Source organism: Notechis scutatus, chromosome 1, assembly GCF_049901735.1.
Source record: "Notechis scutatus isolate UNSWTSFEM ecotype Mainland chromosome 1, rNotScu1.2, whole genome shotgun sequence".
NCBI lineage: Eukaryota > Metazoa > Chordata > Lepidosauria > Squamata > Elapidae > Notechis > Notechis scutatus.
This window is the reverse complement of record NC_142009.1, coordinates 313526083-313549706: the sequence shown is the minus strand read 5'-3', so window position 1 is coordinate 313549706 and position 23624 is coordinate 313526083. Positions and strand designations below refer to the sequence as shown.

The window sequence follows — 23624 nt, the reverse complement described above, 5'->3', positions numbered from 1 at the left end:
CACTCTCTCCATACAGCTGAGCGTGCTGGTTTTGCCTCCTTCAATTATTTTTAAAATTCTTTTCAATTCAGACCAATCTGGTACATGTGTCATGGGATAGAGAGAGAAGCTGGTAAAAGAAAAACTGAAACCGAAAATACACTTGATCAGGTCAGGGTTGAAGATTAAAAAATATTCTAGAAATTTTTGCTCAAGTTGTCCCTATGAGGTAGACAGTTGAGAAGACTGTCACTTCGATCCCTCTCCTTCCAGTCTGTGTTTAGGAAAGAGCATCAGCGGCCTACCCTCTGCTTCTCAGTGTGTGTGTGTGTGTGTGTGTGTGTGTGTGTGTGTGTGTGTATACACACCACAAAGATGCAACATGAAGAAAAGCTCAAAAATACACATATAGATGAAACATGTTACTTTCTCAGGCAGAAGAAAATACAAATACCTGCTATGGATGCTGCCGCTAAAGGAATTAGGAAAAAAAATCAAAAAGTCATGCCCAGCATGTATTCCTCCCTTTGTTTTAAAAAGTAAGCACAATGCCAGCTACAAACTTCTCACAAAGTTTGACACGTAAAAAATTCAGGACATATAATAGGAACTAAATAAATCTTATGTAAGTCTGCTTAGAACTAAATCCACTATAATCATACCTAAAGCTGAACCCAACAAAGAAATGGTTAAAATATATAGGAAAATAGCTGTAAGTTCTAAAATTCTTCAGTTTCCATTCCGAGCCTTGGCTACCTTCATATCAGCACACTGGAGCAAAATGAAATCCCACAACCCAGCAAAACATCTTTGCGATTATCCCAGCTTCATTCGTATCAAAAAGAATTACACTTTTGTCCAACAATAGATCAACAAGGCTTTTGATTAATTTAACTCCTTTTTTCATCTTCACCTTTATTTCAGAAATAAAGAAATCATCGGGATGAAAATGGAAAGGTGGGGCATATTCTAAAATTCTGGTCTAGAAAACAAACTCTTGGGTTGAACAAAGACTTATGTTCCCCAATTTTATTTATATATCTTCCTAAATCACAATCTCTACATGGTTTCAGATGCAGAGGCTTAGCAGGTCTATTTGAAAATTAAGCAGATTGATGTTGCAAGTCTAAACTTCACCATGCCAAAAATAGGAGCACCATGCTGTCATCAACTAGGCACTGTTCCAAGTGTCAAATTGCCTTCATTTCAGAAAATCTTCTTTTGGAAGACTGCCCATCTTTTAGTCAGGATGTCTTTCTCATTCAGCCACCTGAACTATAATTAGAATTTTAGAATTTAAGGGAAAATGATTCCTGAATCATTTTGAAACAAGCATGCATCTTGTAAAGAGTCCGGTGTAATGGTTAAGCCACTAGACTGGAGATGAAGAGACTATGTATTCTAGTCATACCTTAGGCACAAAGCCAACTGGGTGACTTTGGGCCAATCACCAGGAAACCCTGAGTTCTAATTCCATTTTAGGCATGAAAGTTGGCTTGGTGACTTTGGGCCAGTCATTCACTCCCAGGAAGAAAAAGTCAATGGCAAATCACTTTCTTCCAAAAAAATCTTGCCAGAAAAACTACAGAAATTTATCCATGCAATCAACAACGATTTAAAAGCACCTTGTAAAAAATGTAATTTGTTTAATTCTGTTTACATTCTAGGATGCACCACAACTGCAAAGAAAAACAAAGAGCCTTTTGCCCATTGTCCCAAAGTCATTTTTTCTCCATTTCCACATTGCAAGATGAGCATGGTGGATAGTATACAACAGCAGTGCACTGTAAATCACTGTTATGACAGCTTAGAATAACTGTAAAACTGTCTTATTCTTCATTCTGGCAGATCAGAAGTGAAGTAGGCTGGTTTGCAAGATCTCCCATAGGTCTCAGCCGCAACAAGAATTAAATTTATTGAAGTTTCCTCTTTACTTCCTACTATGTCCAATCAAGCATCGCACAGAATCAAATTGCAAGGATATCAACTTGTAAATGTTTAGGCAGTCAATTAATGGACCATTTCTGTTTCAAGCACAAAGTAAAACCCAAGTTAAAGCAGGTTCATGAAGGTTGTCATCTTTTGATCATCACAAATCACTTCTCTAATGTTGCAAAGTAACTTTAGAGTTGAATTTGACTCAAAGAATTGTGCTGTTACTTTGGTTCACAACCACTCAGCCATAGATTCAAGCACTACAAACACACATGTGCAAACCAACCCACGAGATGCACTATCTTTCCCACAAATATTAGCTTACCTGTTAAATACTTTTTCTGAGTCCCAACACTGGAGCTAAAATGTTACCATCTTAAACATGAAGTAGGAAGCAGTATGTATTCAGGTCCTTCCAAGTGTCCATTCTGACTCCAGAAGAGTTCTTCTGAATGTTTCATAGAAATTCATAGAATTTAAGAAAAAAATATCACATGGATGTATAGAACAATCTACTCCACTTGTGTTGGACTTCAAATGTTAGTTGGGCATGATAGAAAATCCAGCACAAGGCACCAATAGGGAAAGGCCACTAAAGTACACTTCATTTCACATTTAAACATTTTACATATTCAAAAAGCCACAGGAAATATAACATTATAGGAATACATTTGAAGAATGGTATGAAAATAAATAATTGAGTATATTTAAATATGAAGGATCTCCTGGAAAGCTGCTACTGGTCCTATCAAATAATCATGAGATTAAGAAAAAGTACACATAATTCAACTAGCAGCCTCCAGAGTTCTTTTGGGAATAGAGATAGCAAAATTGGTTTGAACTCGTGTATTCAGGATTAATGTTTGAGTATTGGTCAGATCTGAGCTAATTTTATAGTGGAAAGAGGGAGAATCTTTTTATGAAATTATGAGGCAAGCTTGGAGGAAATGGTCAAAGAAAACTGCCACCTAAAATGTGATGATTTGTGAAAAGATATTTCCTATGTCAGTCACAAGAACAAAAAATAGAAATAGAAAGTGTAACTATATTTTGAAGAACTAGTCCTATGATCATTGACAGACTGAAATGAGTGGTATATTGAATTGGATTGTGGGTTGGGCAAAGCCCCCATCCTGGCACATGATCTGGCACTACAGTGGCTGCTTCACTGCCTCTCTGGAGCAGCTTAATCCCCAGCTTTCTGTTCTAGCCATCTGTCTTAGGTGTTAACACGAGGAAGCCTTGGTGTAGCAATTGCGATTGCCTCTGCCATGATTTTGCTTTGGTCAGCTTTGAGTCAGTTTATTTAAGCCAAGATTGTCTGTATTGACTGACAACAGTTTTTCAGGGTTTCAGATTGGAATCCCTCCCAACCTTACCTGCAGCTGCTTGGAATCTAGCCAGGTACCTTCTGCATATGAAGCAGCTGTTTTGCATTGAGTTATGCAATATTCTCTTTTTTTTTTTTTTGCTATGGTTTTCTACCATTTTGATAGAAAAGATAGTAGGACCTGTTGAAACCTGATTGAGGAATTTTTATGATTAAGGATAGAGAGCAATATACTCCACTATGAGTCTACTTAATTCAGGGTGCAGAGCTTTGAGGAAAACAAGCCACCCACAGCAAGCAATGTTTTTGAGAAAGATAACATTGCCTAAAATACAAACTAGGAATCTGTGAGAGATGCTTACATATAATATTTATGTACATACATGCAGGTTAAGAACTATCATTAGTTCCATGAAATATATTGAAGATAGAAGCATGGACATGAACTATCCATGCAAAATGATATTGCCTGAATTAATGATTTTTTTTTTTTTTAAAAAGTATTTTAAGCCCAGTTTATATAAAAAAAATGCTTTTTTGCTATTTGTTAGTAGCACTAGATATTTCTTATATGGTAAATGTACCTTAGGAACTTTTTCAGAGGACAGGCGCCATTGTATAATCATTGTGTGATGGTGCCAACACCAAAATTAAATAGATGAAATTTACAAGGAAGAATTTTTCAATTTTTAATCTGTTATGCAGTATTCCATATATATGTACTTTATATATGGAAGAGTGACCAGTGATAGAGTTCTCTTCATACTTACCTGAGAATAGGTTTCACTGAATTTAATAGGACTTAGATGCATCAGATTGTGCTTCAAATAGACAACTTTCAGTGAATATATGATTACATAACACTAATAGCAAGCATTTTCCTGTAGTAGATTCTTTCTTGTTTTTACCAACAATTTAAAAACCTTTCATCCAGGTATTATAAGACGACTGTTGTTCATTAAGCAATACAATGCCTTTTTTCACTTTTTTAAAACAAAATTCATCCTTTTATTTTATAATAGATATTATAAATAATTCAAAATGTGCATGCAGTCAACTGCATATCATACAAGCAATATCTATGTTAATAACTGTTTTCTTTGGCAGGCCAGAATCCAGCTGGACATGCAATATTTACATATCAAAATCCATTGTTCATGTTCAAGTCATATTGAATGCAAGTGAAAATATATTTTTATATTTATAATTTATATATATACCTACACAAACTACAACTCTGCATTTATCTCTTTTTCTTTGGATCTGTATCTATGCAGATGCACAGACACTCTTACCAACACTCACACACAGACATGTGTTTGTATATCTGTGTAGGAGTATGTGTGCATGCCCATTTCACAGCATACGCTTGGTATACAAAGAAAAATAGGAATATATTAAAAGTGAATTTCATCCTTTTCTGATTCAGGTGACACTGGCCTCGAGACACTAAAAATGTCCTGACAAGGTATTTGTGATGGTAGCTGAGGAGATAAATGTGATTTTGAAGATGGTATCTGTGACGTGTTCTTTTCAGACAAGATTTTTAAAATGTCTGCCACCTGCTTCTCCAGGATGGCCATCCGGCTGCTTATCAGCTGGATATCTTCCTTGAGTTCATGTTTGATCTCCTGGAGTGTAGTTTGTAAGGCTTGTTCTGGGATAGGGTAAAAGGGGTGTTTTGTATCTGGTTGACAAGGGCTGTGCTCTAGGGGGCTACGGTTCTCCCCAGCTTTGTCCAAACGAAGGTCACTTTTTGTGATCCCACTGTCACAGGAGTCTGTTTTCCTCAGTGGGTTTTTTGTTACATTTTCTGAGTCAGTGCTCTTGGGGTCCTCTGACAACAGCCCCATGGACTCTGCCTTGGTGACGTTATTCCACTCTTCTTTTTTCTCTTCCTGGCCTACCATGTTGTTCTTTAATCGAAGCCACCCTTTCCCATTGCTGTTTTTCATCCTCACAGGGCTGGTAACTTTGAGACATTCTGGGTCCCCATTGCTATTTGGTTTGAGCTCTGCGGCATCCCTTTTGTTTGGTTTGACCACCTCACTGGTTTTCACATAGGACAATGATGTCTGGATGGGTGTAATTTGAGATACAGTGACCACACTGGTGCCAGTGATGGCAGCACCATTCTGCATGGTTCGGGTGTCCACCTGGAGGGTATTCCTCTCAGGATCAATAATTGTCGTCCCTAGGTTCCGCATTTCCTTCTGCTGCTTGAATTTCTGGAAAAGCTTCCTGACAGGGTGGTCCACGGGGATGCTCAAGGTCACTTCATTCTTTTGTCGCAGGCGCTCCTCTTCTTCTTTCTTGACGTCACTGATTTTTCGGAAAATAATCTGCAGTGAAGGGAAATAAACAAGTTATGTGGCAAGAAGGAAATACACTTTTGTGAGTGAAGCAGCTATATTTTCAACATGAACATATATTACAAGTTTAATAAGAATAATGCTTTCCTACTTAAATTTTCTTGAAAGTGGATTTAAAGATATTTGGCCAACAGAAACTGGGTGATGGAGACATATATCTAACTTTACTTTATCCATTGTTTGTAACAATATAATCCCTTAACTTTATGTACTGCATCATACTCTGTTATTTTATAATCTTTCCTGGGAAAAGTTAGAGCTTATTTCACCTAATGATGGCATTTATACAAAAGCACAACAACAAAAATATCTATTTATTTGGGACAAGTTCCAATAAAGACAGAAGAATAAAGCCAAAAAATATAGCATTCTGCAGCACGGATTTTGTAAATAGGTTGTGGTGTGGTATGCACTATAATTATAGCTCTCTCGAGCTTGACCCAAAATAAACTCACCATAGTAGTTCCAAAAGCTAATGAAATACCTCATTTTAATAGAAGGTTACATGATAAATGGAGAAATTGTAAGCCAATTTACAAAGGTTTACCAGGAAGAAACTATAACTGAAACTGGTAGGAGTTAAGGACCTGCTCACAATATATTATAAAGGTTCTTACAGCAATTAAATCTATTGGCATTTCAATAATGTTGTACAGGAGGCAAGAGTGTTTTTGATGAGACCACAATGAATGAGTAGGATAAGAATCTGATATGCTGAAAGTTAATCCAGAATATCAGTTGATAGATCAAAGTCGCCTTTGTTCTAAATAAAAGAATGAAAGCGTATCAAATATAATAAGGACACAATGACAGCCTGCAGTTACTGCAACTGTTCACAATAATTTAGGACTTCAAGTTATGCCAGTTAGAATCTATGAGGAGGAGGAGGAGGAGGAGGAGGAGGAGGAGGAGGAGGAGGAGGAGGAGGAGGAGGAGGAGGGAGGAGGAGGAGGAGGAGGAGGAAAAACAGGTTGATGCTTTTATCTCTCTGATATGACCTAAATAGAGAATAGACAGATATTCATTTAAGAACTGCATGTTCCTTCCTTTGACTGCTGTTTTCTGCAGTCCAAGCTGCAGGGGACAGCAAATAAAATTTTTAATTATATATCACTCTCTCTCTCTCTCTCTCTCTTGCTACAGCTGGTGCTCTGGACATGTTACAAAACAGAGTCATGTACTTAGCAGTGCTAGAGTTTGCAAAAACAATATCAACTAAAACAACATGATACAAAAATATTAAAATAATTTTAGAAAAAAATGGTGATGAGGTCGAGGAGAATTAAGAAAACGAGCAGAGGATAAAGAGACTGCACAAATTTTAAACGTCTGTGGAGATTCTCAGTCATACAGGTCATGGTTGTCTCAAATGTGCTTTTTTCAAGAAGCATCTGGACTTCTTTGTTTTTCTTTAAAGACATTTTGCTTCTTATCCAAGAAGCTTCTTCAGCTCTGCCTGGAAATGGAATGATTTTTATTCCTTGCAGACAGCTGGTCATTTGCATTCTTGTAGAGAGTCATTGAGGCCACCTGGAGGTTTATCTGTGTCCTCAGGGTCACCTGAGTAGTGCAAATGGGTGTGGAGCCATTTTGGAACTGCTGAAAGGACTGTGTTGTAGACTGGAGATAGATGATGTCATATCCCTGCCCCACTTTGTTGAAAGAGGGCTGTTCAATTTTGACATAGATGGGCTCTTTGACCCCACTTTCAAGCCAGCAGTCCTCTCTGTCCAAAATTTGGACTCTGTCTTCAAGAGAGTGGCCTTTTTCTTTTAAATGCAGATGGAGTGCTGAATCTTGTCCTGATGGGTTTGTTCTCCTATTTTGTGCCATGCATTTATGAAGTGGTTGTTTTGTTTCACCAATGTACAGATCTGCAAAACAACACTTCATAAATGCATGGGCCAATAATATGTGCCATTGTGCAATACTTGTCCTCAGCTTATTTTGAGTTATGAAAAGCAGATTTTAGGCCCTTGGATACACACTAAGCATAGGGTCTAATAGTAAACAGTGATCTTTCCTCTGCTTCACCTGTGAATCCACTTTATGGATTGCAATGCCAGAGGCAATACTAATTTCAATATGAAAAATCATGCCATAGAAGTCTTCAGTGAACTCTCAACTTAGAACACATATATTTTTAAAATACCTCTCAAATAAAATATGGTAGAAGAAGGTTGCAAATGGCAATCCTGGGACACTGCAACTGTCACAAATAGATGTCTGCTTCTAAGCACCCAAATTTTGATCATGTGATCAGAGGGATGCTGCATGAACTAAAAGTGTGAAAAATGGTTATAAGTAACCGGCATTGTAACTTTGAATTTACAGTTAGATGTAAATTGAGAACTGTCTATATCCATGGTGTTCTTAGGACTGTTTTCCAACACCAAAATTCAAAAGGACCAATAGTCTCTCTATTCAATTTTTACTTCCATAAAATGTCACAGGAAACACCATTGGCTGCACCATTCTGATCTTTGTAGGTATCAACTTATTATAACATCTGAATATTTTTTTAAAGTCCTTCAAAGCTACTCTCTCAAATGCTAGCCTACACCAAATTACTTGACCACTGATTCATTAACTGTTGATGGATGATCCTGAAAGGCAGAAGCCACCTACTATTTCAAAATCTCCATTGTCAGCTGGCTGTGGTACTTGTTGTCATTACTTTAGTCTTTGTTATATTTACTTTGAATCCCATTTTTTCACTGTACTAGTTAATTGTTATTACAACTTGCAGTTCCTTTGCATTTTTGGCTACCAGAGTAATGACATCAGCATTATAATGACATCAGTGCAGATTATTGATAGTTCTTCTTCCAGTTTTAAAACCATGTTCATTTTCTTTCAATCCAACTTCCCTTAATATATTTTAAGTATAAAAATCAAATGAATAAGGGAGAGTATGCTTGTCTCATTCCTTTGCTAATTTGAACTCAGACTGTTTCACCATGTTCTGTCTGTACTGTAGCTTCCTGACCTGTCTATATGTTTCGCATGAGAACAATGAAATTTTGTGGGATTTTACAGCTTGATGTGATTGACATACAAAAAAAGCCTTTGTAGAATCAATGGAGCACATACTGTTTTCTTGTTGATATTCTTTGGCTTTCAATTATCTGGTGTGCATGAGCAATAATGTCACATGTTCCTCTTTTTTTTTTTTTTGCCAGATTGAACATTTGGCATCTCATTTTCTAATCTGCATTGGATTATTGTAAACATTATTTTGCTAGCATGTGAAAGTAAGGATATTGTATAATACTTTGTACTCCATCAATTCCTATAGCCTTCTGACTTGGTAATTGCTGATTTAATTTAATCATTTAGTACTTGAGGTTCTTATAGATAAGATATACCTTTTAAAATACCTTGGACTCTCTATTGCACAGTATTCCAGCATACTCCTTCCATCTTTCTTTGAACTTCTTTAAATTGGTTACTATCTATCTTTTAGCATACCAATTCAAGGTTGGAAACTCCTCCTTAGTTAAAGAATTGTCTGTTTCCGACTTCAATATTTTTATAGATGTTGTAAAACTGTTTTTATCTCTTATAACAACTCTTTGAAACTTGCTCTTAAGTTCCTTCCTGAAATTTTTATCTTTTCTACTTCTCTTCTAGGCAATTTCCATGGTTTGTCCTGGCATCCAGGTTTTTTTTCCTGTTTCTTCATCTTTAGCAGCTTTTCAGTTCATTCCATAATTTATCTTGTCTTCTATAAATGAGGTTCAAACTTTCAAGGAATTCCTGATTTCTCACTGAAAATTGTGATTATATGTTCAGGATCATATTGTAGAAACTTATTTACTTTCTTCTTTCTTCTTGTATATGAACAGTTCATGATCTGTTCTAGAGTCAGCACCTGGCTATGTCTTCCTCACTTATTTTAGATAAATGAAATCTTATTCTACCTAAATTTTAATCCATTCTAGCACCAGTCTCATTTCAAGAAAGAGTTGGATACCCTGTGAGAACTATGTGAACAAGCAGCTTGTTCCACAGGATGGTTCATTGGAGATCAGCCCAGAGAAACATATTAAAATTTGCTGCTCAGTGTAGTTCTGATAATAAAACAACAAAAGCATTAATTAAAGATATATCAGAGAAAGTCAGCTCTAGAAACTGGCATAGCACATAAAACATATTTTGGCCTTTTTGTCTAGTTGTTGGTCAGCATTTAAAAATTGCCTTAATACAAGGTAGACAGACCATTCTGCTTCCACCATTGACCAACCAGCTATTTCTGTACTTCAAAAAAAATACTGGTAATTCAGCAACAGACATACATACATCCTCTGCAGAAGGAAGAAATCAATACTGTGTAGGAGTCTGGAAATCTATACTTCAGGCTTCAAGAATTGAGATGAATAAGTGGGTGGGATCCTGATATGTCATTTACTATGTCAGTTCCTTTGCCATTTAATGTGCATAGGGACTTCTGTGATCCACAAATAATCTTTTCCGTCTCACTGTTTCCAAAATTCTTACTTGTTCTTAAGTTGCCTTAGTCTACTAACTTTTGGGGTCCTGTTGTTAGGCCAGACCTGATGGGTAGATTAGTTAGTCACATGAGTCCTTGTGGGGTTGTCTGTGAGGATAGTGTAGCCTCATACTTTGATTCATGCTTCAGAATTAGAAACTATGTGTCTTGGAACCGGGTTATTTGAAGGATTGTCTTGTCCCAGTACATCTACTTGTCCCACCAGAGCAGTAAGGTGGAGTATCTAGTAGGACCAAGTAGAAGACCCTTCTCTATGGGGGCTCCTTGCCTGTGGAAAATCATCCCTAAGGAAATAAGGTTGGCCTCCATCTTGGTTCTCTTTCAAAAGGCCCCGAAGACATGGTTTTGCCAATGGGCCTGAGGGCCCCTGAGGGTGATATGGAGCCATCACGTTTGATTGTTGTTGCCAGGGTTCATTGAGTCTTATATTTGAGATATTACTCTTGTAAGCCACCTGGAGTCATCAAGAGTGAGTTGGGCAGCCATATAATTTTTCTAAATAAATTAATTTTAAAAATTGGCTTGGATAAGCTTAACAAAAAAACAAACAAACCATGAAGCAGATTGTCCTCCTTTCCAAATTCACAAGTTCTTACATGGCCTTACTTAACATTTAGCACATACCCTCCCCTCCTTTTTTAGCTCCAACCCATATTTCTAAAAAAACCTTCGATGTACATCTTTTTTATTATGCAGTTTGTAAGGGTTTACATGGCAAAGATTAAGTCTTACAAAAATGTAATTCCATGCAAACATGAATCTCCAAATCAATCCATAAACAAGATGGTTTTGCAGTTAAAACATTATGGTCATGATTGATTTCCAAAATGCAATTGTTGTTCAGTAGAAACTGACAACTGACAAATTATATTGCAATTTCTGCTGTGTTGATAATGTGATCTTGGGACCCATAACTGTGGGAGAAAAAAGTTTTGCTTAAAAGGCCGCATGATTTTAGTTGCTGCTGGATATGTTGGTTTAGTTTAATTTTCTGTCTGCAAATGAACATCATTGCCCAAAAGATCATTGGTTGTCCTCTCCCCTCTTTTGAAGAACTTTGTAGCTCCTCTGCCTTAAGAAAGTTCAAAACATTCTCAAAGATACATCTCATCCTGGGAACCCTTTTTTAAACTATGACCATCTGGCAGACGGTACAGGATAATAAAAACAAGGACAAATAGGCTGAAAAACAGCTTCTATCCCAGGGGAGTAGCTCTTTTGAATTCTACTGTATAGTGCAGTGTTGGTGCAGTGTCTGGGGTTTTCGGTTCAATGTGTGGAGTGTGAAGGATGTGTGTTTGTGTTTATTTTCATGGTCATGATGTGCACTGAAGATGGTGTTTGATTTCATTGTATCAGGTGCAATGACAATACAGTAAGCTAAACTAAACTAAACTAAACACACATTTAAGTCATCCATCTTTTGTTCCTATTCATTTGATGTTTTTAAAAATAAAGAAAGAAAGAAAGAAGTCAGTTCAGTTCTGCTCACAAATCTCTTGGGTGATGTTTAGAGGAATAAGCATCATTGCCTGGTTTTGTAAAAATTGTGAATCTCTGCTCTACCAATAAGGGTCATTAATATCACCAGAAATTCAACTTGAGCACCATTGTGCCAGCAACACATAGAAGCCAAGGTTTCTGAAAGAAATGTCATCAAAATAATAAAGAGGCATAAGAAAAAGATTTTGTGAATGGAAAATAGAATAAAGGCTAAAGTATATACCATGTTTTGAATACCATGTTAGCTAGTATAGTGACAGAATAAGACCTGTGTAGGACCTATCAAAGACCTATCATTGGTTCTATCATTTCATATATTGGTGATTCTAACTAAACATGTTTTGTTCTGTTTAAATCTTTGTAAGTTTTATTTCAACTAAGTCTCATGGGGTCTATGTAGGTGAAGGTGGCATTCACTCTAACACCATGTGTCAGCCTTCTGAGTAACAAAAGGTAAAGGAAAAAATAGACAAAAGCTAGAATAAAATATGGCTATACTCAGGTCATCTTCAGGATCAACACCATGATTGCTTTAGAAATATACATCATTTTTATAATGTTTACCCAAAGGGTCAATACATTTTCATGCAGTGTGGACAACTGTGTGATCTTGGGGAATGTACAGAAAAGCAAGGAAGGGACATTTTTAATTCCCTTAATTTTACAAGGTCTTCTGGGTCTTTTGTAGAGTTATTTAGGTGATGGTTTAACATATACTGTTCCCCCAAATAGTATTTGTACAATTCCATTTTCAACCAATTAAATTGGTTGAAAATAAACTTCTGTTGAGATGTTTCCAGCTAAGAAACTGTGCAAATGCAAATTGTGAGAGAAAACCTCATTTGTAATGCATTATTCAAACAGTGAACTGAGCATGGTTTTGTTTTTGCAAATGAAATGATAAATTTCCTGGACAAAAATAAGTAATCCCCATTATGTAACACAGACTATTGATGTACAACACCAATCAACAGTCAGCATGCAGCATTGTTTAAAAGGTCTGGGCATTTTAGTTTTATAAAATGTACCAATGCTTAAACATAATGTTATATAAACATTATTTATAAATATAGGCACAGAACTGCTAGATACTGGTTTAAATAAAGATAAGGGGATTTCAAAATATCAAATCAAAATTGCCAAAAATGATAGAAATACATTTTTTAAAAAAATGTATATAAGATTGAAATCAGATTTATATAAGGTAAAGTTCAATTTCATTACATCCCCATTTTGAGCATTTTTACTGACACAGGTCATACACAGAAGCAAGATAAAAGTTTATTCCTATTTTCCAGCCCTCTATTTCAGAGTCAAACTAAAATAGTCAGTGCAAGATTGTATAGCAAACTTTCACTCTTGGCTCCTACCACTTTCTCTGTTCTCTGTTCTACCCACATTATTACAAGCCATGCATGTGCCATACCATAACCTTACCAAGAGTGTCTACAGGAGATGATAAAAAGAAAAATGGCGATCAAAAATTATTTATTATGAAATTTATTTGCCACCCATCTCATTTCAAACCAACTCTGGGCAGCTTACAACAATAGTGCAATCGAAGTGGTGAATGTTTTTTATGTGCATAAAAAAATTGGTGGAGGATTGATTGCATTGTCATGGTTGTCATCTTGATTTTTTTGATCATGTCTGTTAAAGGTGAAAAGGAGAATTTCTATGTGGTTAATGAAAAAAAAATTACCCATTAATTCAGACATCTTCTGTTCATACAGATGATATGTGTGCAATTTTAAATCTTAAATCTGTGTGCATTTTGTGGGTGAAAAATATTCTCATCTTTATTTGACAGAAAACTGATCCGGCATATTTTGCCTTGCCTATCAGCAATCTAATTCCTTTTATGCAATCAAAGATAACTGTGTGTGGGATGACTATGCCCAGAGCTATAAAGCAGCTCAACAACAACAACAAAAATATTATGAGAAGTAAGTAAACAAGTCTAATGATGCCATTAAGTGAGGTAATAATGAAGGGCTTGGTGGACTGATTTGGATTTTTTTGTGTTATATTTTGTTTCATTATGCTTCTGTAAAAATTGGAGAATGTTATAAAATGCTGTTGGGAGATGCTGAAGAGGCTGAATAAAAAAAAGCAATTTTACATAGAGCCGCTGGCGTTAGAAATGGCTAGGAATGGTGAGAGGAAATTTTGTTAATTATGCCAGGGTCTCATTGTCTGCTGCTGTACACAGATTGACATGAAAGAAATGTTTTCCAAGTACCTAGGATTTGCCCAGAAAGAGGACAATACTTAGTCAACCTTGCCAAGTTGCAAAAGCTAAGCAAAGATATATCCAGGGAATATTTGTATGAGAATGAACCATGAAACACCAGGACAGCATTCCAAATCAGGTAAGAACAAATCAGTTATGTAGTGCCAGCAAGAAAACTATCCAGTTCAGTCCATGAATATAATTGTGAGGAGTTGATCTCAACTCAAGGGAGTCATTCCACTTTTGAACCAGGATTTACCATCCATGGAACAATAATAACTGTAAGAAAAGGTATTTCAGTAATATTGTAACATGCATTATGACAAACCTGCCTTTAATCATGGCTTCTTGCTGACTTATCATTGTACCCCTAATATTGGTTCAATTTATCCATTGTTTAAAATACAAGAAGTTATGGGCTCTTAAATGATGTCAGATCTCATGGCATTTTTTTAAAAAAAATCCTGAACAGTTTGATTTTGCTTTGCTGACAATTGGTAATAGTTGAGATTCTCACAGATCAAGTGGCAATATCCAAAGAAGCTTCCTAAAGAACAAAAGAGGAAGAAGGATTCTACAGAGCATTCACAAACTAATACAGAAGGCACAGTTGGGATGCTATGAGTTGAGAGCAAAAGATGGGATGATCAAAGATTTTGTCATGCCCCTGTCGGAATCTGATTCGGAGGAGAAGGCCAAACAGCTGATAGGGAGTGGAAGTGTGTCTCCATTGGCTGTGGAAGAAACTGGGGAAGGGCACAGTCTGGCTGGGTAGAGCAGATAAGAGGTAGAGCAAGGGAGAGGGAATTCAGAGGAAGACCCAGGCCCTCTTCATCCTAGGGCATGCAGGGAGGAACGGAGAAGGGAGCAATGTGAGTTGCATGGCTTAGTGGGGAGGAAAGGGCCCTGATTCCCTTCATTAGCTGCAGTTGGGACAGTGTTTAAAAAGGGAAGCTGCACACAGCAAATTGTTGAGAGCAAATCATGAATTTATCTGGTATCGTCATGGCTTATCTGTGTTCCTGGCATCTTCCCAACTGTGTGAGTGTTGCCATGCTTTCAAGTCTGAAAGGCTTTCTCCTGTCCTGTCAAGTTAATTACTGCAGCTTTGTTTGTTTGGATTTTTAGTTACAGTCTTCTTTTGGACTGAATTTTCTATAGTTAAAGGCTGTTTCTGGGAGACTTTTTCTCCAGCCGAAGGTAACCTGGACATTGGGGGCAAAGTTGGAGATAATAAAGTTGGAGATAATTCTTGCTTATTTGACTGTGTTGCCTTTGTGCCATGCCCCGGGTCATCACAGGTTTACTTGCTTTCTTAAGAAAGGTGAGGCTGCAAATGACAAGTCTTGATGTTAGATGCCCACTGGAGAGACTGCTGGCAGAATTCTTGGAAGGAAAAGAACTGGATGGGGGTTTAGAAGTTGCCTAGCAATTAACTGGATGTAGACAGCAAATGGCTGCTGCTGCTGTGTTGTTAGAGTTAGTAAAGAATAACAGGGTTGGCAGAGCTAAATTGGATTGAAGAGAATTGTTTGGCACTATCCAAAGCCTGATAAAGAACAAAAGAGGAAGAAGAATACTGTGGAGCATTCATACACCCATGCAGAAGGCACAGTTGGGATGTTATGAGTTGAGGATGAAGATCAAAGGTTTACCTGCCTGAAGAAATCCAGCAGACAACAAACTGTCAGCTATAATCAAGAAAGAGAATCTCGACTAGAGTTCGTAAGCTCATCCTTAGCGTTACACTCATATGCTTACATATATACATGTTCATATTTTTAATCAACATTCTTGAATGCCTGTATTTTCTTATGAAATATTTGACCTGGGAAGAATTCAACCAACAAATTCAGAGAATATACGGTATAAACTGATATGAAGGAATACTATAATCTGCATGCCACTATAAGAACTAAGAATTATCTCAGCTTGTTTAATCAAATTCTCTAGCAAAACCTAGTACCATGCAATTCTGTGAAACTAAGTCCTATAATATTCAGTAGAGCTTATTTCAGGATGTATGAATAAATTTGCAGCTGCTGTGTTTAACTGGATTTAACTGGATTTTCTAGAAGTATATTTCCTTTGTCTCAATATTTTGTATTTCATTTCAGATATACATCACTTTATGTTAATCAGAAATAATTTTAACACTGTACTATAGGCTTCTGTTTTGCAGATGAGAGCTAGGAAATGGAAGCTGGTATGCTGATATGCAAATGATATACATAATGCATTCATGGCAAAATTTGTACTTTCTGAACTTCCTATTTTCAGCTCTAATATAATTGCATTTTCATCAGGCAAATTGGCTGAGGGATCATAAAAATGGTGTGAGGTTATTCCAACTATGGAGAAGAAAGTCTACTAGCTCAACAAATTCATCACATAAAGATCCAATGGCAGGTTTTTAAAAAGGGAATGATTTGCATGGAATTAGATTAATGAGATTGGCTATCAAAGACTAATGATAATTAAATATTATCTCCTGTATTAGAGGCAATATTATCGGAATGCCAGCTGCTAGGAAACATGTCCAAGAGATTGATATTGCATTCCTGTTTGCTTGTGAGTTTCTTAGAGGCCACTGTAGGCTCAGAATAATAGATTATTAAGTGAGAAAAAGCTTAGATAATAAACATGTGCTAGTGTTTAAGGCTCTTTTCCTCTAATTTCCTCACAAAATGGTCACACAATTACTTGAGTTGATGCACTGATGATGTTACCTAATTTGGTAATTAAACATCTGCAAGAAAACCACCAAGCTCAGAGGCCACCAAGGACACCACGTTCAACCCTGAGCTACAAATACTCTCTTCTATTAGTACCTGAGTCAGTTGGAAGTGTGTCTGGAAGTTGCACTGACTCTTCAGCACCTGATAATTTACTGACTCCAAGGGATGGAAAGTTAGGGTTTCATTGTATTTCTCTTCCTCTTCCAATTTCTTTGGAAACTTCTTGCTAAAGTGAGAGAGCTTCCTTTTTGCTTTTATCTTTACAGATGTAGAAATATAGAACCATAGTGATAGGGGTGTGATAACTCAGTAAAGACACTGAGCATGTCAGTTGGAAAGCTGACAGCCGGGTTCAAGATCCAAGTGCCATGTAATGGGGTGAGCTCCCATTACTTGCCCCAGCTCCTACCCATCTAGCAGTTCGAAAGCATGCAAATGTGAATAGATAAATAGGTATACCATTTCCATGGGAAGCATCCCACCCTCAATCATCACCAAGAGAGAATGTCCTTCTCTTCTGACCATATTTTATCTCCCAGTTACAACATTTGGCCTTGTGTCTATATGGTATTGCCAACAACCTTTTTCTAAAATCACTAAATGGAAATTATTTGGCAGTCAGAATGAGGAGATGCAAATAATTAAAAGGCCTCTCGCATGCTATATTCTAAGTTCCTTCTGCTTTGTTTTACCTATTTCTCATCCCACTAAGTAAAAAACTATAATGGAAGAATTAAAGTGTTACATTTTTGTTCCTATTAAACTCCATTTTAAATTGCTTTGCTTTTCAATTTGGTCTTTAAAGCAAACTATTCCATTATATGTTCCAATTGTCCCCTCAGATAAATTGAGTGCAATCCTCCTTGTTTGATACACTATATTTTTGCCATTAGATAAGCTGTATTAAATTATACAGCAACTTGGATAGATAGAGACTTGCTCTTGGTTATACTATGAAAATGGATGACAGCACAATCAGGCAATCTTCCAAATCTGATTATTAAACATCTGCAGTCTTTCATGTTACCATTTTTGAAAACAAAAAACGATTCTTGCAAACTATCTGGAGAAAGTCTGGGACATTTTTTCTCTCTAGAATTATAATAAACTTGCTTATTCCACCCCTTGTTGGTCATGCTACAACTATGCAAGCAGAACACAATAAGATGGCACTGCTCTGCTCAATTAAAGAGCAGAAGACCAGCTATCTTTGTTCATCATTGTAGGATAGACTTCCATAGAGCACTACCATTCAGAAAGGTGCAAGTTGAACTGATTCAAAGTCATTTCATCCTTCTGATTGAAAATTATTTCTGAAGTTCTTCAGATGTCGGTCTCAAGGCTTTCAGTAGCTCCAAGCAGCTTTGCTTTCTCACCATTTGTTCTCATATTTCCAAATATAACCTCAGCTAAATATAAATATTACTAAATATTTTTTACTTCTGTAATACAATATTAGTATTTATTCACCTGATCTGGATCCTTTGAAAATATGAATGGAATCAAGTAGCAGCCATACCCAGTCTCACTGGACAAGAGGAATAAGTTTTCAAGACCTAATTTTCAAGGCATGAAAGCATCCTGATGGATTAACACCATTTCATATCCATCCTATAAGGTACAGAAACACAAATGTACAATAGGGAAAAATCTGACTTTTCACATAGAGTGTGAAGTCTTCTTTTCTATGCCTTTTGTCATAGTATTACTGCTTCTTATCTTGGAAACTAGCCAATTTTTGAAGATGAGTTTTAACTTATTATACTCAAAATTATTCCTTTTCTTTCCCCCTCTATTTTTCCCAGCAAAGTTGATGCACAAAATGTTTCCCTTAGGATCCAATTATACTGTGGTAAAAAAAATAAAAATGCTTTTCAAATCCATTGTTTCTTACAGTATTTTGCAGCTGACATTTGGATTATATTCAACAATATATCTCTGATGAATGCTCACATTTTAAGAAGCCTATTGTCTGAAATTTGTTCCCAATGTAAGGGTTTAGCCTTTTTTGCTACTCAGGTCATAATGTTACTGAATCTTTTATTCACTAGCTTTGGCAATACACATGTGCCAGTTTGTTTTGTTACTCCAAAAGCAACCTGATTATTGTGCCCTGAAATTTCTTCCCTACATTGGGATAAAAAACTAGTAGTCATGGACCTTTCATCTGAAATTGTCTGTGATTGTGAGTTGGATGAAAAAAAGGAAAATACTTTTTATGGAGAAAGAGACAACAAAAGTGTATAACTTTACAGAGGCAAGATGGCAATGTCTTTATATTATTATTTTCAATGTATCTATCCCAGATTTATTTCAGTGCTCAGGGTTAGCAGTAATAGCAGCCTATACCCATTTAGGTTACTATGTACTTCCATAACTTTGCCTTTGTCTTTGGTGTCATGGGTGGCTATATAAATTTGATTAATAAAAATAAATAAATAACCTGGAACTACCAGTGCTGGTTGAAAGGTACATGGCATCCCTAAGCCACAGAGACTGATGGTGAAATCTCATAGCAATGTAAATATTTGCATTGTTAGAATGATTGGGAAGAATGCTCTTAAGCTATGGTGGCCCAGGCCAGTAGCTATTCAGCTTTAACCTATGGTCAACTCAAGAAATACCCATTCCATCCTTTTAATTGATAGGATACTCCTAAAATCTTGCGTTATCCTGATCACAATTTGTTAGAGAAATCACCACAACGAGTCGAGTCAATTCTCTTTTTTTACATTTTATTTAGTTTAACTTCCTTTTTTAATCATGCAATTCTGTTATTGTTGGTGAAAATGGATGATTATAACCATTTTTTAATTAAAAAAAAAAGCACCTCATATATCTCAGCTTCTCTTAGACTGTACAATTATTATGATGACTTACAACTTCCCAAGGATGCTTCATAATGGAGAAGAGATGCTTGAGACAATTGGTTATGAGTTTCATCTATTCAAAGCACTTTGTGTTGGTTTGGGAGCCTCCTTGGTCCTTTCATTGACTTCAGAAGCCTATTTAGGTCTGTGAAAGTTCTGAAGGACATAGTTGGAACAACATGAAGTTAAGCAGTGCAGACTTTGCTCTTAAGAAGAGGGTGGGACAGTTGTTCCTTCACGAAGCAGGATCAAAGTCCTGTTTCAGTTCAAGCAGCATCAAAGCAAAGATCCCCTTTAAAGTTTAGCAAAGACCAAATTACCACCTTTAGCCAAATTCCTTCATTAGATGCTCTTATATCATAATCTGACCCTGAGCTTCCCTTACATATATTACAGAATTCAGCTGCCTGAACACAATTATTATCATCTAGTAGATAATTTTTTCTTTGATTTATTGCTTCATCTTAATGGTCCCTGTAAAGAGAGTCTATAAACATAAAATTTAATCAGATGGAAGCCTTTTAGTAAATCAAGAGCTGAGTTTTACTTATTTGTTTTAGCTTAATACTTTATATTTAAGTTGGTCTCAGTTATTGAAGTGAATTCTATTCCTTTACTCAGCACTGGGAATAACTAGTTTCTTCGGTGTGGAATTAATTTACACTGGAAATCTCTCACAAAGAAGTTGGTTAAGCTAGAGGCAGTGTCTAAGAGATGGATCTTACGTTATCTTGTATGAATCAATTCTGAAAACATTTCAGAAAAATCATAAATAAGTCTAATTGAAAGAATTGTGAATAATTAATGAGTCTTTTTCAAACACCAGTAAAAATGGCAAAATTGCTTTACTACCAATGTATCTGTATCTGCTTAGAAGGGTTATCTGTGGAGATTTCACAACATTAGTGAAAGACAATGTTCTTGAAATGTTATTTCCAAATCTGGGTCAGTTCCATGTGGATTGAATCTCTCTGACATAAGTTTGCAATAGCCATCTGATCAGCTAACAATGCAGAATAGAACAGAACAATAGAGTTGGAAGGGACCTTGAGGTCATCTAGTCCAACCCCCTGCTTAGGCAGGAAACCCTGTACTTCTTTAGATGAATGGTTATCCAATCTCTTCTTTAAAACTTCTGGAAGCAAGTTGTTCCACTGGTTAATTGTTCTAACTGTCAGGAAATTTCAATGTCACCTGGTCAGCTTTCTGCCCGTCTAAGAATGCAAAGAATACTCAAAAAGAAACTTAGGGATCACTGGGCATCTTGATCAGATCCTTGCTCCAGCATCTCTTTGTGCTAAAATGAGAATGCAGAGAAGCATCTAACAAATAATCTTGCTTTTCATAGCAAGGAGGCAGAGGTGGTATTCAGCAGGTTCTGTAGAACCAGTAGTGGAAATTTTGAGTAGTTCGGAGAACCGGCAAATACCACCTCTGACTGGAGATTTTACAGTATCCTTCCCCTGCCACGCCCACCAAGCCACTCCCACAGAACTGGTAGTAAACAAAATTGAATCCCACCACTGCAAGGAGGCTGTGAAAAGAGGACCTGAGCACTGCCTTCTTACAAAAGCTGCCTCCCAATTTCTGAAATGAGTTTTATTCTTGGTGTGTGTGTGTATATATATTTAAATAAATTGTATTCTCATGGTACTTGCAAATTTCTTGCTTATATTCTCCTGGTGTTTTTGTTCAACTTCTTTAACTGTTAATGAGGGATGGTGTTACTGCTGAGGTTGTTAAATTTCTGATAGATATATTTCCATCACCTTGAGGTATTTCCACTAGAAATATCCTGGCCTTCACCTTTCTGAACATAAAGTAGTCAAATGGGAGGAGGCCTGCTTTGAAGATGTATAAAAGTCAATGTGACTGTAAGATACTGAAAAGCAGAGGGGACTGTGTAATACAAGAAGGTAATGACCTGAGAAATATGATGTAAATTCTCCTGCATCAAATTGAATAAGAAGGGATAGAAAAATGCAATTTTGTTTCCTGTATGGTACTAGGTTTTTTTGTGAAGCAGTAAGCTGAAACAAATAAGAAAAATTGCAGAAAAATATAGGAAGACAAACTTGATAGAGGACCTGTTTGGCTCCCATATAGGATTCTTTACCCCTTCTTTAGGAGATTGATTAAAACAAATGGTCAGACTTGTTGCTGGGGCAAAGGAATGGCAACCTGTTTCTACTTTGCTACCAGAGGTGGTATTCAGCAGGTTCCGACCAGTTCTGGGGAATTTTGAGTAGTTTGGAGAACTGGCAAATACCACCTCTGACTGGAGATTTTACAGTATCCTTCCCCTGCCATGCACACAAAACCATGGCCACAGAACCGGTAGTAAAAAACTTTGAATCCCACCACTGTTTGCTACCCATGTTTTCCCGTTACAGTCAGTCCAACTGAAAGTTAACATTACTGTACAAATGGACAATTCTAATTTAGTTGCTTTGTTTTACTAGGCTAATCAGCAATTTATTTTATTTTATTTATTTTTTGATTTGATTTGATTTGTCAATTGCTTACAAAATAATAGGTATAAGTATAAACATGAGTAAGAATACATAAAATAGATACGATTAAATGGGGACAATAGGACAGGGACCGGAGGCACGATGGTGCACTTATGCACGCTTCTTACAGGCCTCTTAGGAATGGGGTGAGGTCAATCGTGGATAGTTTGAGGTTAAAGGAGTGGGGGTTTGAGGATGTAACTACAGATAGTGCATTCCAGGCATTGACCACTCTGTTGCTGAAGTCATACTTTCTGCAATCAAGTTTGGAGCAGTTAACATTGAGTTTGTATCTGTTGTGTGCTCTTGTATTGTTGCGGTTAAAGCTGAAGTAGTCATTGACTGGTGTGATTACATGGTGGACAGAAAGAAATGAATATTAGCATTACTTTTTCCTGTATACTTTTCCTAATGTATAACAATAGCAATAGCACTTAGTGTCAGCTTTGGAAGCCATATTGAGATTCGATGCTCCCACGCTGCCACAAGCCTGAGAAAGTGGGAGGGGGGATTCAATTGAGTCACTCTAAGTAGACAAAATAAAATTCTTTTGTTAGTTCAAGGTCATTGAGTAAGGCACAGAATGAAATAAGAATCTTACTTTAGGACAGATCATGATTGGGCCATGTGATGTGATGACGGCCAAGAGGGGATGGATTTGTAATTTTGAATATTGCAAGGAAGCCCAAAAATTTTCAGATTTGGAATTCTACAGATGTGCCAGTTTACTATCCAAATAAAGGTACCTTTGAATATGTCTGTCTCGGAGTTATTGATTGGAATGGAGGTTTGCTGGAACGCTGACACTTAGACTTATATACTGCTTTACAATGCTTTACAGCCTTTTCTAAGTGGTTTACAGAGTCAGCCCTCTCTAGGCAGAGTCAACATATTGCCCCCAACAATTTGGGTCTTCATTTTACCCACCTCGGAAGGCTGGAAGGCTGAGTCAACTTTGAGCCAGGTGAGATTTGAACTGCCAAATTGCAGGCAGCCCACAGTCAGCAGAAGTAGCTTGCAGTACTGCATTCTAACCACTGGGCCACCATGGCTCATACATTTTATATGCATGTTTTCATAGTGTTCTAGCATAGTATAATGGGTTAAGCCTATGCATTTTTTCCAAAATACTTAATGCTATGAATGTATATTTTCCTATCAGGTATTGTACACGATGTATAGATTTTTTGTATTGTGTACATTTTTGTATATACATATTGTATATACACATGTGTACATACTTACATATTTACACATAATCAGTACTGTTATCCTTCTAATGGAACAAAATTCTCCATCAACCAGTTATACCTAGTTGTTCCTCTGGAATAAAAGGCTTCCATAGAGGACTTTTTGCTCTGGCACTCTCATGTTCCTTATAACTGTACCACTTGAGTAACAAAATAATATCAAATGTCAATTCTTTAACTTTTTTGCTCCAAAATATACTTTCTGTATTAAAATTAGCTTCCTCTTATTAATCAGTGAAAAGCATTGGGTCTTTCAACTATATCTTCAAATCTCAGAACTTCTAAATTATATAGTGTTGATACAGAAAAAGTTTTTTCCTCTTTTAGCAGCATGCCCTGAAAAGTTTCTCTGTGAATTATTTGGTTGAAGTTGGGCAGCATGAAAAAA

At 36.6% G+C, this 23624-nt stretch overlaps 1 protein-coding gene across 2 annotated transcripts in view; it reads right to left on the bottom strand.

Annotated features, from left to right (window-relative positions):
- Window positions 1-4252: 4252 nt before the first annotated feature.
- KCNH5 (potassium voltage-gated channel subfamily H member 5) overlaps window positions 4253-23624 on the bottom strand; it is a 219131-nt gene continuing 199759 nt past the window's right edge. For both annotated transcript variants that reach the window (XM_026670063.2, XM_087952312.1), the window contains exon 11: window positions 4253-5586. In XM_026670063.2, the coding sequence (XP_026525848.1) occupies window positions 4642-5586 (945 nt within the window). In that variant the 3' untranslated portion in view covers window positions 4253-4641. The remainder of the gene's footprint in view (window positions 5587-23624) is intronic.